At 33.4% G+C, this 13,362-nt stretch overlaps 3 protein-coding genes and 1 long non-coding RNA gene across 7 annotated transcripts in view; 2 read left to right on the plus strand and 2 right to left on the minus strand.

Annotated features, from left to right (window-relative positions):
* Positions 1,600–4,101, minus strand: LOC104723778. Of its 2 annotated transcripts, none has more exons than XM_019231515.1 (6): positions 4,087–4,101; positions 3,249–3,326; positions 3,041–3,167; positions 2,651–2,951; positions 2,353–2,565; positions 1,600–2,021 (listed from the first exon to the last, which is right to left on the minus strand). In XM_019231515.1, the coding sequence occupies exons 4-6, from the start codon at positions 2,858–2,860 to the stop codon at positions 1,782–1,784; spliced, it is 663 nt and encodes a 220-aa protein (XP_019087060.1). In that variant the 5' UTR covers positions 2,861–2,951; positions 3,041–3,167; positions 3,249–3,326; positions 4,087–4,101; the 3' UTR covers positions 1,600–1,781. The 2 variants fall into 2 exon arrangements, with proteins under 2 accessions (XP_019087060.1, XP_019087059.1); XM_019231514.1 differs by lacking the exon at positions 4,087–4,101 and adding an exon at positions 3,633–3,706.
* Positions 4,135–5,797, minus strand: LOC104723777. The gene is made up of 6 exons (XR_002033850.1): positions 5,107–5,797; positions 4,941–5,026; positions 4,721–4,854; positions 4,569–4,642; positions 4,288–4,389; positions 4,135–4,206 (listed from the first exon to the last, which is right to left on the minus strand). It is a non-coding gene; the product is annotated as an uncharacterized LOC104723777 (long non-coding RNA).
* LOC104723779 lies at positions 9,448–11,019 on the plus strand. Of its 2 annotated transcripts, XM_010442185.2 has the most exons (4): positions 9,448–9,592; positions 10,049–10,586; positions 10,686–10,786; positions 10,928–11,019. In XM_010442185.2, exons 2-4 carry the CDS (start codon positions 10,108–10,110, stop codon positions 10,948–10,950), a joined length of 603 nt encoding a protein of 200 aa, XP_010440487.1. In that variant the 5' UTR covers positions 9,448–9,592; positions 10,049–10,107; the 3' UTR covers positions 10,951–11,019. The 2 variants fall into 2 exon arrangements, with proteins under 2 accessions (XP_010440487.1, XP_019087720.1); XM_019232175.1 differs by lacking the exon at positions 9,448–9,592 and having other exon boundaries at positions 9,615–10,586.
* Positions 12,766–13,362, plus strand: part of LOC104723780 (casein kinase 1-like protein 11) — a 4,161-nt gene continuing 3,564 nt past the window's right edge. Inside the window, exon 1 of one of the 2 annotated variants that reach the window (XM_010442187.2) lies at positions 12,766–13,256. In XM_010442187.2, coding sequence (XP_010440489.1) covers positions 13,181–13,256 — 76 coding nt within the window. In that variant the 5' untranslated portion in view covers positions 12,766–13,180. The remainder of the gene's footprint in view (positions 13,257–13,362) is intronic. The other variant, XM_010442186.2, reaches the window with a different exon arrangement.

A 13,362-nucleotide genomic window follows, 5' to 3' on the forward strand; every position in this document is an offset into this window, starting at 1 on the left:
TTTTTTTTTTTTTTTTTTTTTTCGTACAAAGAAAACAAAAAAAGACAATAACTTTTATTTTTGTAGACGATTTTTTTTTTTGAATCGGGGCATCTTTTTTCAGTTGTTTCTGATATCTCGTAGCCTTGGCACGGCTCTGGTTGCGATCGTAAAACCTTTGTTTTCTGTTTTTCGTCTTAATCTTTTCTAACACCTCCCGTGTATAAAATCTTACTACACGATGTCCAACGGACAAGTAAACAATGAGTGTGACTTGTGGTGGGCATTCGGGTATCGGTTTGGGTTCGGTTCGGGCACGACCAATTGCGAACCGTTTTACATAAAAATAGAGTTGGTCCGCAGCAGTTTGTTGTCCGCCTTAAAAATAGAACGGTTCAAACCGTAAACGGATTTGGTCGTCCTGACCGCAGTCATCATTCAAACCTATAATATACATATATAATCTAGTTAACAAAACAATATAAGCTTATAAACACTATACTAGTATACCTGATGACACAATTCCAAGGATGACTAAAAAAAAACATTGTCAAATTTGATATTAATATACTGATCATACGCTGCGAAGTGGACACGCAAAGCATCTTATTATAATCCGTACAACTAAGCTTACTTACTTTACTTATAGATAATTTAATTTTCTTATTCTCCTTGACTTCTTTTGCCTAGCTTTTTCATTGACCATTATGATATTTTAACACTATACCGAAAGTTTAACAAAACATTATAAAACCTTTCAAGTCATTGTATACAAATAATACAATTATCAATAAGTTTTGTTTGCCATGTGAAAATATGACTAGACTCGAGGATGAGTGGACCCAAAAAAAAAAACTTAATCTAATAGAGAAAGAAGATGGAAACTCATGAATTTTCACAGTATTCATCGAGAATATCCACTAAGAATTGAAGTAAAAAAGAAAATTTCTAAGATTTGACAGCCACAATTGATATGTGTCTCAAAACAACAACAACATACGTATCTCTCACGCATGTACTGTTTGTATATCCAACAGTTTTCGAAACGTGGAAAGAGATTTTGATATATACAATGGTCAGTGTCTCACTACAATAAAAAGTGAATATTGTTACCAATCCAATGGTCATATTATATTAATTTTTGGTCACAAATACTTTATTGTGACGAAAATAAAACGGACTTAAGAACGTCATAATAAAATGATCACAAATGGGTGTAAGTCACAAAAAAGTCATAAATAGTTGTGACGTTTTTGAAGTAACAATTCGTCATAAGTTGTGACGATAATTGAATAGTCACAAAAAAGTTACAATTTATAACAATTAATAGAATCATAAATATGACACAAAACATGACCCAAAAAATGTTATATATTTGTTACAAATTAGTACTATTTTAAGTCACTATGTTGTGATTTTTTGCCACCAAAATACAATCACAAACTAGACATAATTAGTGACTCGATTAGAGACACACAACCGTCACTATTTTTTTTTTAATTACCACAATTTGTATTTATTTGTGACATTTCATGTTCCTAGATTTTTTTTAAAATATTAAATTCATTCACCATATTTCAAAAAATATATAACTATAGAATAAAACATGAAAACTAAAAATAATATGCAAACGATAATATATAGATAACAAACTAACATCCAAATACAAAATTGATACATAAACACAACTGAAAGAAAATATAAACCAAGCACAAAGTTAATCCATAAACATAACTAAAAGGAAATACAAACAAACCATAGTAGTTAGATAAAGGTGGATGGTCTTGGTAGTGGTGTGGGATTTAGACATTTTGACTTGCAAAAGATTCAACAAGTTTCTCCATAGCTTCAAGTCTTTTCTGGATTTGCTGATTTTCTTCAAGGTTTTTTTTCAGATCAGTTTTCATCTCCTCCATCCGATGTGTTATTGTCTCTACTTCTTCACCAGATTGTGGTATACTTGAAGGGGCACCAACAGATGGTAAAACCTCACTAAGTGCTCCAAGTCCAAAGATATGACCATGTTTAGATGATCCAGCAGCTTAGAAATAAAAAATAAATACATAAGCTATCATACACCAAACCAATACAACACACACAACTCACGACCAAACAATAACATATATGGTTACTAACAAATTTTCTCACGACCAAACACACAACTCACGACCAAACACACAACTCACGACCAAACAACTCACGCCCAATACACCACCCGTACGTAACTCAAACCAAACAATAAAACACGACAGTTCCATGGTGACTAACAAATTTGCTCCACTCTAATAACATATATGGCTAAACCTCAATATACTAATCACAAATATATAATCTCAAAAAAATCTTAAAGAATATAAGGTTTTGAAATGTTACCTTGATATAAATCTCATTTTTCTCAGCTTTGTCAAGATTTTCAGCTGTCATATTCTCTTCACCAGAAGATTCAAGTTGTTCCAAGCGTTCTTGTACATGCTTTTCATAAGTTTCTGCGACCAATCTTGCTCGTTGATCAACATAGGTTCCGTCAGGCTTTTGATGTGTTTTCTTCATCAAAGCAATAAAGGAGTAATCTTCATTGTTTGCTTCCTATAAACAAACAATAAAACTAAGTGAACTAATACATAAATGATCACGAATTTATATGGAAATTGATAGAAAATGTAAACATTACCAAAGCAGCTTGAACTTTGACATACGAACATGAACCTGCTAGATGAGAATGTGGACCTAAACCATTGCGATCAGACATTCGGGAAGCACATTCGGGAAGCACGAGCCTTCTCACTTGTTGCTTTTGCTTTTGCTGTTGCCCAATGTGCCTGCATAATCGTCCAATAATGAGACAAAATCCAATCTGGTTTTTCTCCTCCCTTCTTAGCATGGCTTATCATTCCTTTGAGGCGATATGCAGCAAGCTTATTGAACTCTCGTTCAACTTGATAGTTGATAGAAGCATCCCAGTTAAACTTTTTCTGAGAAAACAAAGTAATCACACATGATGAGTAATATTGTAAATCATTTATGAAATAGCTTAATGAAATATAACAGACAACAGTACTACCATAAACAGTGTAAACCAAGTTATTTTGTAGAAGGGAGGCACTTTTCTCCAAGAGTACCATGGTCCCTTAAAACAACTTTGAATGACCTTTCGTACACCAGTTGATACTTGGGTGTGGTATTTAAACCTGCTCCATTGAATTACATTACTTTATTTTGAGTTATAAATATGTGAAAGTAATCAATTGCATGTTGAAAAAAATCCATACCATTTAGCTCCATTTAACCGAGATGGATGCAGCACATGTAAACTCGAACTATCCACAAATGGCTCTTCCATGCGTACACTATAAACATTCATAAGTTATCAATCCCCAATTTTATCAAGTGACAAATTAAAGCGTTCATATCAAAATGACTCTCATCTAAATTAACAGAGATTAACAGAGATTTTTAAAACGACTCTTAATAGAGATTAACAAGATTTGTAAAAACTGTAAGCATAGAATATGTAAAAACCACAACAATAACGACTAGCAGAGATGTGTAAAACTTGGAAGAGTGATGGCGAGTAAATATTAGTAATTTAACATCTAGATTAACTTCTACACAAAAAAAAAAAAATATATATATATATATATATATAGAAATACCTTTCAATGAGATCTGTGAAATGAAAAACAGCCCAATAGGTCTTATAAATGTGAAGTGGCGTAGAAACCTGAGAAGTAGAGGGAGGTGGTTAAATAGTTTTGACGCAGTTTTAGGGCTTATAGGAGTTGGGGAAATTTCACCAAAAATTAAAGCGGTAATGAAAATTTTAGGTTCTATAATTAGGGAAAATTAAGGCGCTATTTTGGTATAAAAAACAAAATTTTAAGGATCTAGAAAATTCTAATATGGTTAATTTGTTTTCTCAATTAACTTGTTTGCATATATCTCTTTATGTACAAATATCTAAAAAATTGGAGACAATATTATTCCAACCGACTTAATTGGTTTAGTGTAAATAAAACATAGTCTAGGTTATCATCAATATTAACGATATATTTCTTAAATCCAAACCTAAGCAATACCGGCAAAACCAAGAGTGAAGAAGATTCATACCAGAGATATCAGTGGTGCAGTGGACGATGACTGCTCTGTAATGGTTGCCCAACATCACCAGTCTTCACTAAGGTTCCGTTCTTAGTAATGGTTGCCCAATTAACCCGAACGTCTTTACTACTGCAAAGAATGCTGTTTAGCTAAATGAGAATGCATGCAGTGAAAGATCACATAGACAAAAATAATTTTTTTTTTTTTTACCTAATCAGATCAACTAGCTTTGACCGCGAAATCTTGAAACCAGCACTAGCTGCTGCTACATCAATTCTCAACGAGGCTTCCACAGTCTTAAAGGTATTAGTCCTAATTAATAAACAAAACAATCAAGCCAACGCAAAAGGAAAGATTCGTTATAAAGCTAACAAGTGTTGAAACCCAAAATCCCCTGTGAAAATATAAGTTGAAAAACACCAACATAAACACACTCAGATTTTGACAAGAACAAAACTCAAGAAGAGAACACTGCCATTCAAGACTTGTACCTCAAAGCTGCAACTATATCTGGATCATTGGTTAATACATCAGGATGTCCAATCGAGATCCTACACCGTTCAGCCTAAGACAAAAGACAGATTCCACCTCAGCTTATGTTAACATTTTCAGAGGACGCTTTTCGTTAAAGATGAAAACAAACCTCAGGGGAACCTCCTTGAGAAACTATCTTAACATCAGCAAATTTACTCAATACTGAAACTGATTCTTTAACAATAGGTGGTGTGAGAAAATCTGTGTGCAGAACTTTTCTCTTCTTGATGCTGCACGTCTTGCCTACAAACAATCCAATTGGAGATAAGAAGATTGAAGACCTATCCTAAGAGAAACAGAGAACTAAGTTAGAGAACAACAGAGAATACCATTTCAAGAATTTGTTTAACTTCTTTAGCAACAGCTTGGTCTCCAACTCCTTTGAGGAGGAAATCTACATCTCCCTTTATTGCTTCTGCAACGTGACATCTTCTCAAAGCTGCAATTTTTTTTGGACATTTCATCAGAAAGAACAAAACTTTGGTGAAGTCTCACACAATTAGCTGGCCGAAGATATTAATAGTCTCTTGTCCCAAATCCTTCTCCGGGAACGACTTCCACATTCTTCGCCATAGTTAATTAAACCAAACACTAATTCAAGCCATAAGCATAAAGAAAGAAGAATAAATGAAGAACAAGAGAAAAGAAAAAAAAACAACAAGCTCGATCTCTTCTCTACTCTCTCAATAAGCTCGATCTCTTCTCTACCTCTATATCTTTCTCACTTATCACCGCTGCGTGAGTTAGAAGTGTCTCCGTATCTTCTTCTCTCCTTCTTTTGTAACCTAATTAAGTTGTTGGGTTCTAAAACAATTCACCTCAAGCCCATTCTGCAACTCTACACAAAGAACATGTCCAAAAAAAAACCATAATCATATCGTAAAATAAAAGAGCCATTGACACTAACTTAGATTGATTTATTCTGCTTTTGTTTCTCAATTAGTTTGAGAAAAACACAGAGCATCATAATACATTCAAAACAAATCAAAGCAAATCAAAGCAAAACAGGTTCTTTGAATAAACCTGAGAACTCCATTAAGCAAAGCAAAGCAAAGCAAAACAAACTCAAAAATTTTATCTTTATTCCTGCGGCTGCAATCTAGAAAAACTTATTGAACTTGGACGTTATCAATAGAAGTATTAATCAAATCAGAAAGACTGTCTATTCTTCATCCAAAACTGTTCGCAGTGCCGGCCCAACACTAATCAGGGCCCTATGCAAAATTTAAAAAATATGTCTTCTTCACCTATGACAAAAGTTATAAGTTTTCTATAAAAGGCCACCACTTGATACTTTAAAGCCTTTTACATATTCTACAAATAAAAAAGGCCTTTTACATGTAAATAAAAAAAAACTTTATACATATCCTTAAGAAAAAATGCTTTTTGTTTAACAGATTTTTAAATGAAAGATGCTTTTAAAATTTTGGACCCGAATCTTTGGCTTCACTTGCTTTCCCTATGGGCCGGGCCTGACTGTTCGGCATCAAAAGTTTAAGCATATCTAGGACGACTTGTTCCCTTTTCTTATAGGGATGAAGCTGTCCATCTCCATAATAAATCATCCTGTCGTTTAAATCGAATTCATGTTGAACTTTTTCCTCTTTTTTTTCATTTCTTGAACAACTCCATCTTCGGGATGAAACTCTCCATCTCCCGGATGAATCTCTCCTCCATCCTCATAATAAAACGTTTTGTTTAGATCGAATCTATGGTGAAATTTTTTCTTCTGCTCCGCTTTTTAAACAGCTTGTACTTGTTCCACATTTTGAACAATTTCCAATTCAATCGTTTCTTGTTTCAGTTTTCCTATAAACACAAAATTACTAAAAATAAATATGAATGCTAAACATTGAACATACAACTTATATTACCTTGAACCTCTTCCTTCTTTTTTTTTTGCCACAACAAATCTATAATTGAGAATATGACTTAATTAAAACAACTAACCAGAATTGCGAGCAAAATCCATTAGAACAAAGAACAAGAAAACTCTCCAACAATTAAAATTATAAGTGAAATATAGCTTATTATGCCTAAACTAAACAAACTAAATATATATCTCCTAAAATATAGGAAGATTTATTCAACATGACTTATTTATTCAACATGACTTAGTCACCAAAACTTTAGAATCACAAAAGTTACATCAAAGAGCTAAGATAGTGGGTAGATATAATCACATAAGGATTTGTTTTCACAAAGGTCCAAGCTACTACTGGTCGTCGTTTGTGTACGTTAGTGACTTCAGGAACAAATACCTCATCGTTTGCAGGCAGATCAGTTCTGGTAGCCTTTCTCCTCAATTGTTTTTCCTTCACGAGATGTAGAGCTGAAGAGAATACTATTGCCATCTTTTTGTTTTGTTTGGTGAATAGATCGAACCTCTGTCCCATCTCAATAGTTTAGTTTTGCTGTAAACTAATACCTAAATTATATAAGAACATACATGGCTATCTTAATTCAGTTTTATAATGTTCTCTAATTTTACTTTCTCAAATTTATTTTCAGGTTTTCAGAATGTCTTCTAGTAGTGATTTATATGCTACAAGGCGTTGGATGTATGAAAGAATCGATCCTACAACCAATAGAGTTTCAGACACTTACTGTCAAGGGTTGGAAACATTTTTAAAGTTTGCTAAAAGTCAACCTCTGTTTCTCGAGAAGCAAAAGCTGTTTTGTCCATGTATAAAGTGTGAGAATGATCCAAAGTTACAAGAAGAACGTATCGTATCGACACACTTATACAACAAAGGATTTATGCTTAACTATTGGGTTTGAACTTCTCATGGGGAAGATTACAATATGGTAAACAACGATTCTGAAAAAGATGTGTTCAGAACTGAGTCTCACACAGAGCCAATAGATCCTTATGTGACAATGTTTTTAGATGCATTTGGTAATACAGAAACATAGTTTAATCAGATGTTGGAAGAAGAGCCTAATGATGAGGCAAAAAAGTTTTTTGATATGTTGGATGCTGCAAAACAGCCAATTTATGATGGATGTAAAGAAGGTCTTTCAAAGCTCTCATTAACGGCTCCGCTTATGAGTTTGAAGACAGATTATAATCTATCTCAAAAATGTATGGACTCAATTGCTCAAATGATGCAAGAATATTTGCCAGAAGGTAACCACTCACCAAAGTCGTACTATGAAATCAAGAAGCTTATGCGGTCTTTGGGTTTACCATATCAAAAGATTGACGTTTGTCAAGATAATTGCATGATATTCTGGAGAGATGCTGAGAAGGAAGAGAAGTGTTTGTTCTGTAAAAAAGATAGATTTCATCCTACTCAGAAGATTGGGCAGAAAAAAATTGCATATCGTCAGATGTTTTATTTGCCGATAGCCGATAGACTGAAGAGATTATATCAGTCTCTTAATACTGCAAAAGAAATGAGATGGCATGCAGAACACTTAGCGAATGATGGAGAAATGTGTCATCCATCTGATGGAGAAGCATGGAAGCATTTTCACAAGGTACACCCTGATTTTTCATCTGAACCAAGAAACGTTTACCTTGGATTATGCACGGACGGTTTTAATCCATTTGGTATGTTTGGACATAATTATTCATTGTGGCCTGTAATATTGACTCCATATAATCTGCCACCTGCGTTGTGTATGAAGCAAGAATTTATGTTCCTAACCATTCTAGTTCCTGGGCCAAATCATCCTAAGAGAAGTCTGGATATTTTTCTCCAACCATTGATAGAAGAGCTGAAAGATTTGTGGGTTCACCGTGTAGAAGCATATGATATTTCTACTAAGCAGAACTTTCTCTTAAAAGTTGTACTCATGTGGACGATAAGCGACTTTCCAGCTTATGGTATGCTTTCTGGATGGACAACTCATGGTCGGTTAGCATGTCCTTATTGTTTGGATCAAACTGGTGCCTTTTGGTTAAAGAATGGTAAAAAAAAAGTTGGTTTGATTGTCACCGGTGTTTTCTACCAGTTGATCATAGCTATCGGCGGAATAAAACAAATTTTTAAAAAAGAAAAGCTGTAGATGATAGTCCACCAGAGATACTAACAGGCGAGGAACTCTACAATGAAGTCTGTTGTTTACCAAAAACAGTGGACTACGGAGGAAACATGGACGATTACAAGGATACGGTAAAACGCACAGCAGGCATAAACAAAGCAATTTGTGGGATCTACCATATTGGAAGGATCATAAACTTCGATATAATCTTGACGTGATGCACACTGAAATTTTTTTTATAGATAATATCATCAATACTTTACTGAATGTGCAGGGGAAAACAAAAGATAACATCAAATCACGACTTGATTTGCAAGAGCACTGTAATCACAAAGATTTGCGCTTAAAAGCTGATGGAAAGGCACCTATCCCAATTTTTAGACTACAACCAGAAGCAAAGGCAGTATTTTTACGATGGCTTCAAAAGGATGTTAAATTTTCAGATGGATATTCATCAAGTTTATCTAACTGTGTTGATCTAGCTGGAGCAAAATTAACAGAAATGAAAAGTCATGATTGCCATGTTTTAATGCAACGATTACTTCCAATTGCGTTTGCTGAGCTTATAGATAAATCTGTACACAATGCATTATCTGGTAAGTTTTCAATTTTGTTTATTATGTGTCTGTGTTCTCAACTTGATGTAGCACATCCTTTTCGTATCACATAAGCTTCTAAAGTTCTCTGTTTTCTTTATTGTTTTTGTTAATTTTCTATTTTGTTGTTGATATTTCTTTGTCTGAAATTTCTATTTCTTTTAGGTTTTTCTTTTTAGTTTGACTTAGCTGCTCTATAAATAAAACCTCTAATGCTTGTAAAGAGGATCATCCTTGAATTGAATTAATAAAGAGTTATCTTACAAATCTGAGTTTTGCAAAGAAGCGTATTCTTTCAAGTCTCAAACCTCTGTTTTTGTGTAGCAAAACAGAGTTTTTTCTCTGCTTTTCATGAAGAAAACAGAGAATCCTTGTTTCTTTAGCTTCCCGGGAACGTAAGAAACAAATCCTTTTTTCCTTTCTTGCTTCCGCTCCATCACAACTTCTACGGTTACGTTAACGCAAAAATGACATGTTAATCGTAATGGAGCGGAAGTGTTGTGTATGTTTTAGCACTTTACGTTATATTATAGTTCTTGTGTCGTTGTTGGTGGTGGGTATGTTTTAGCAATTTTTTATGTGACGGTGTGTTAATCATCCGGTTGGTTGTGTTTGTAGGTGTTAGCTTTTTTTTACGGCCATAGTTCTTTGTTTGTTTTTTTTAATTCTCTTTGTTTACGTGTCAAGTGTTCTTTATTAGCTTATTATAACACTATAGTTCTTTGTGTTTTTTTTATCTCTTTGTTTATGAGTCAAGTGGTCTACGTCTAAAGCTGTGATATACTTCTCCACTAATCTGTTTAATTTTCTATGGTTAGAACTTTATTCATATAATGATCTTTTTTTTGTAGGTGCTAGCTTATTTTTTCGAGATATATGTGCAAGAACTATACACAAAGATGGTGTTGCGATGCTGCAAAATAATATATGTATGGTTCTTTGTAATTTGGAGAAGATATTTCCTCCATCCTTTTTTGATGTTATGGAGCATTTGGTGATTCACTTGCCACATAAAGTTAGTCTTGACGGACCTGTACAGTTTAGATGGATGTATTGTTTTGAACGATACATGGGCCATCTAAAGAAAAAAGTAAAAAATAAGGCAAAAGTAGAAGGATCAATTGTTGAACAATACATCAACGAAGAAATTTCCACTTTTTGTACTTATTACTTTGAACCACACATAAAGACAAAACATCGAACAGGAGATCGACAATATGATGGAGGTAATCAAGACGATACTCATGAGTTTGATAGAATTCCAGATATATTTTCTCAGGCAGGGAAGGGCAGTGGTAAAGAAATACAGATCTGGCTCCAAGATAAAGATTACCATATTGCACATACATATATTTTGCAGAACTGCGATCAATTAAGATCATTTGAAAGGTATGTAAAAATAATATACACATATGTACTTTAATTTATATACTAGTAGATTGAGTGTAATAAATCATAATTTTTTTTCATGAATTTATATTTATATAGGTTATTTGATGAGAGCATGATTGCGGCTAATCCTGGGATTACTGAAAACAATTTAACCGAGCTTAGAGAAAAAAACATATTCAAGCTGGTTACAAAAACATGTAAGTGTTTTTTTAAATAAAATAAAATATGTGCATGTATCTTTGATAAGCTTATATTATACATGATTTTTTTTTGTAAGCTTAAAATATGTGCATGTATCGTGGTTGTTGAATACACATGATTTTTTTTTTTTTAAACAGGTGGAAGATACCTTGAACAATAATTCATATCCAAAGTGGTTGTTGAGTCTCGTTCATGGTCCAATGGTTCAAGATACTTGTTGGCTAATGTATTTTTGNAAAAAGATCAACAATGGGAAGCAGCAATTATGATACAGCCAAGAGGAAAAGTATTGGTCAACCAAAATCTGGATTTCACTGCACTGCAACATGATAACACTAATTGTGTTGTCCAATCTGATTCATTGCACGTTGAGACACTATTATATCCAGATGGTCAACCAGAAGATCTTGATGATCCAGTACTAGAAGAAGAAGTTGGATCAGACGCTGAAGATGGGAATTCTGATATCGAATTAACTACTGACGACGAATGTGAGTAATAATTTTCAGATTTGTCATTTGAACTCTTTTGAAAAAATTGTATTTTCAGCTCTTTTTTTTTTCCATTATTGAAACTATTTTATTATTTAATTGGAGTAACAAAAGTGGTAATAACTATGTCACAATTTATGACTAACACACAAAGGTAACTAAAATAGTGACTAATTTTGACCAGGTAGTTTACAAAATACTTGTAACTAAAAGTGACGTAAATATAGTCACAAAAACCGTATAATCTAGTTACCTTATTTAGTTACAAATCCGTATTTATATTTGTGACTAAATATTTTGTAACAAATTCGACACAATTAGTGACCAAAAGTAGTTACCTTTTAGTCGGTCGTAATATTATAACTAAATAATGACATAGATATGACCGTTTTAAATACGTCACATTTTCGTATCTAAATCGTCGTAATATTATGACAGAACAAACGGTCACAATTTTTCCGTCACAATATTCAGTTTTTCTTGTAGTGTCTTGCTCCTATATCTACCTGAACACATTAAAAGACTCGACAGTTTATTTCTTAAGGCCATATATAATAAAACTACTCATCAACAAAGTGTTCCATGTAATCAACGTTACCAGAACGTTCGGGAGACACAAGTAATGAAGTAAACGTGCATGCTTAAGTTAATGCTTAGCTTTCNTTTTTTTTTTTTTTTTTTTTTTTTTTTTTTTTTTTTTTTTTTTACGAGAAACCTCTATTTATTCATAATAAGTTCGTGATACATAAACCATGACTGCTAAGTCATACAGTTTTTAAAACAAGAAATTAATACAGACAAATGCCCATATTACAATTAGAATAAAGTTGGTAATCGAATCTTTCGCTTCGGTTAGCTTCTTATCTCTTCACGATAGGACAACTAGCCACGCCCATGGTTCCCGCATCCACGAGTCCCGCGTCCACGATTCCCACGTCCCCGGTTACCCCTTCCTCGAGCATTAGAAGATTCTTGTATCTCCTTAGCTTTGATGGAAGGTTGAACCGGTCTTTCACGCAAAATTCGTTGTCCCAAGTGATTTGTGAAGGTTGAACCGGTCTTTCTGAATTGAATTGTTCAAAACTTTTTATTAAATAAGATCCTTTACACTTCCAAACATCTGTCCAAGATAGAGATCATAAACTAAACCCAAGTGATTTGTGCTAAAATGACAAATGTAGAACTTGTTTTTAGTATGGAGTTTTGCAAAAAAAAAAAAAAGACGAGTAAATAAATCTGTGAACACATATAGTATGTATATTTTTGCTCTTGTTGTTCTAGATCATTAATTGATGTTCATTAAGAGGTTAGTACTTAGTACGAAATTAGAATATTTGTCGTTAGAAAACCGAAAGAAATAAAAATGTGAAACCGTGCACGAAAACACCTAATTTGTTCTTTTACAAATCAAGATCCCTAATAGCTAAGATTTACGTTCAAGTTTGTCTCTCTCTTTCTTCTCTAACCCTTACACTTCCATACAATACAACATCTCTCTCACATTCACATAACAACAACAACAACATAATAATAATAATAGGCTAATACAAAATTTTCCCATATTCTTTTATTATTCTTTGTTTTCTTTGTTTCTCTTTTTCTTCCACAAATCTCCGCAAAATCTTCCCTCAAACTCAGATCCGATTCTTCCTTCATCCTTTTCTTTCTTCTAAATAGATTCTTCTTTCTTTCTCGCAGTTAAAAAGAAGACACTTTTCTTGCGAAAGTCCTCAACTTTCATATCAGCTTCAATCAATCCATCAATCCACTTGTGTTGTTTGTTAACTTGCTGATTTAGCTACTTGGGTTTGTTTTTTTTTGATTTGAACCCGTCTTTAAGTGTATATGGCGATTGGGTCTTACTGGTGAATTCAAAAAGAGAGAGATCGGAATCAAAAGATGGATCGTGTTATCGGCGGGAAGTTTAAGTTGGGTAGGAAGCTCGGAAGTGGATCCTTCGGGGAACTTTATTTAGGTACCAATCTTTTGACATCTTGAGAGTGTTCTTGCATTTGGGTTTTGTTTACTTGTTGCTAAAGTGTGAATTTTTAATCTTTGTTTTTTTTTTTTTTTTTTTTTTA

This window comes from Camelina sativa, chromosome 11, assembly GCF_000633955.1.
Source record: "Camelina sativa cultivar DH55 chromosome 11, Cs, whole genome shotgun sequence".
In the NCBI taxonomy this organism is placed as follows: domain Eukaryota; kingdom Viridiplantae; phylum Streptophyta; class Magnoliopsida; order Brassicales; family Brassicaceae; genus Camelina; species Camelina sativa.

Coding starts and splice junctions, on each gene's coding strand:
- LOC104723779 (XM_010442185.2), top strand. CDS start 10,108: ATGCTGCAAAATAATATATGTATGGTTCTTTGTAATTTGGAGAAGATA. Junction 10,587..10,685: donor CAATTAAGATCATTTGAAAG/GTATGTAAAAAT, acceptor ATATTTATATAG/GTTATTTGATGAGAGCATGA. Junction 10,787..10,927: donor CAAGCTGGTTACAAAAACAT/GTAAGTGTTTTT, acceptor TTTTTTAAACAG/GTGGAAGATACCTTGAACAA.
- LOC104723778 (XM_019231515.1), bottom strand. CDS start 2,860: ATGCTAAGAAGGGAGGAGAAAAACCAGATTGGATTTTGTCTCATTATT. Junction 2,566..2,650: donor TCAAAGTTCAAGCTGCTTTG/GTAATGTTTACA, acceptor GTTTGTTTATAG/GAAGCAAACAATGAAGATTA. Junction 2,022..2,352: donor AAAATGAGATTTATATCAAG/GTAACATTTCAA, acceptor TTTTATTTCTAA/GCTGCTGGATCATCTAAACA.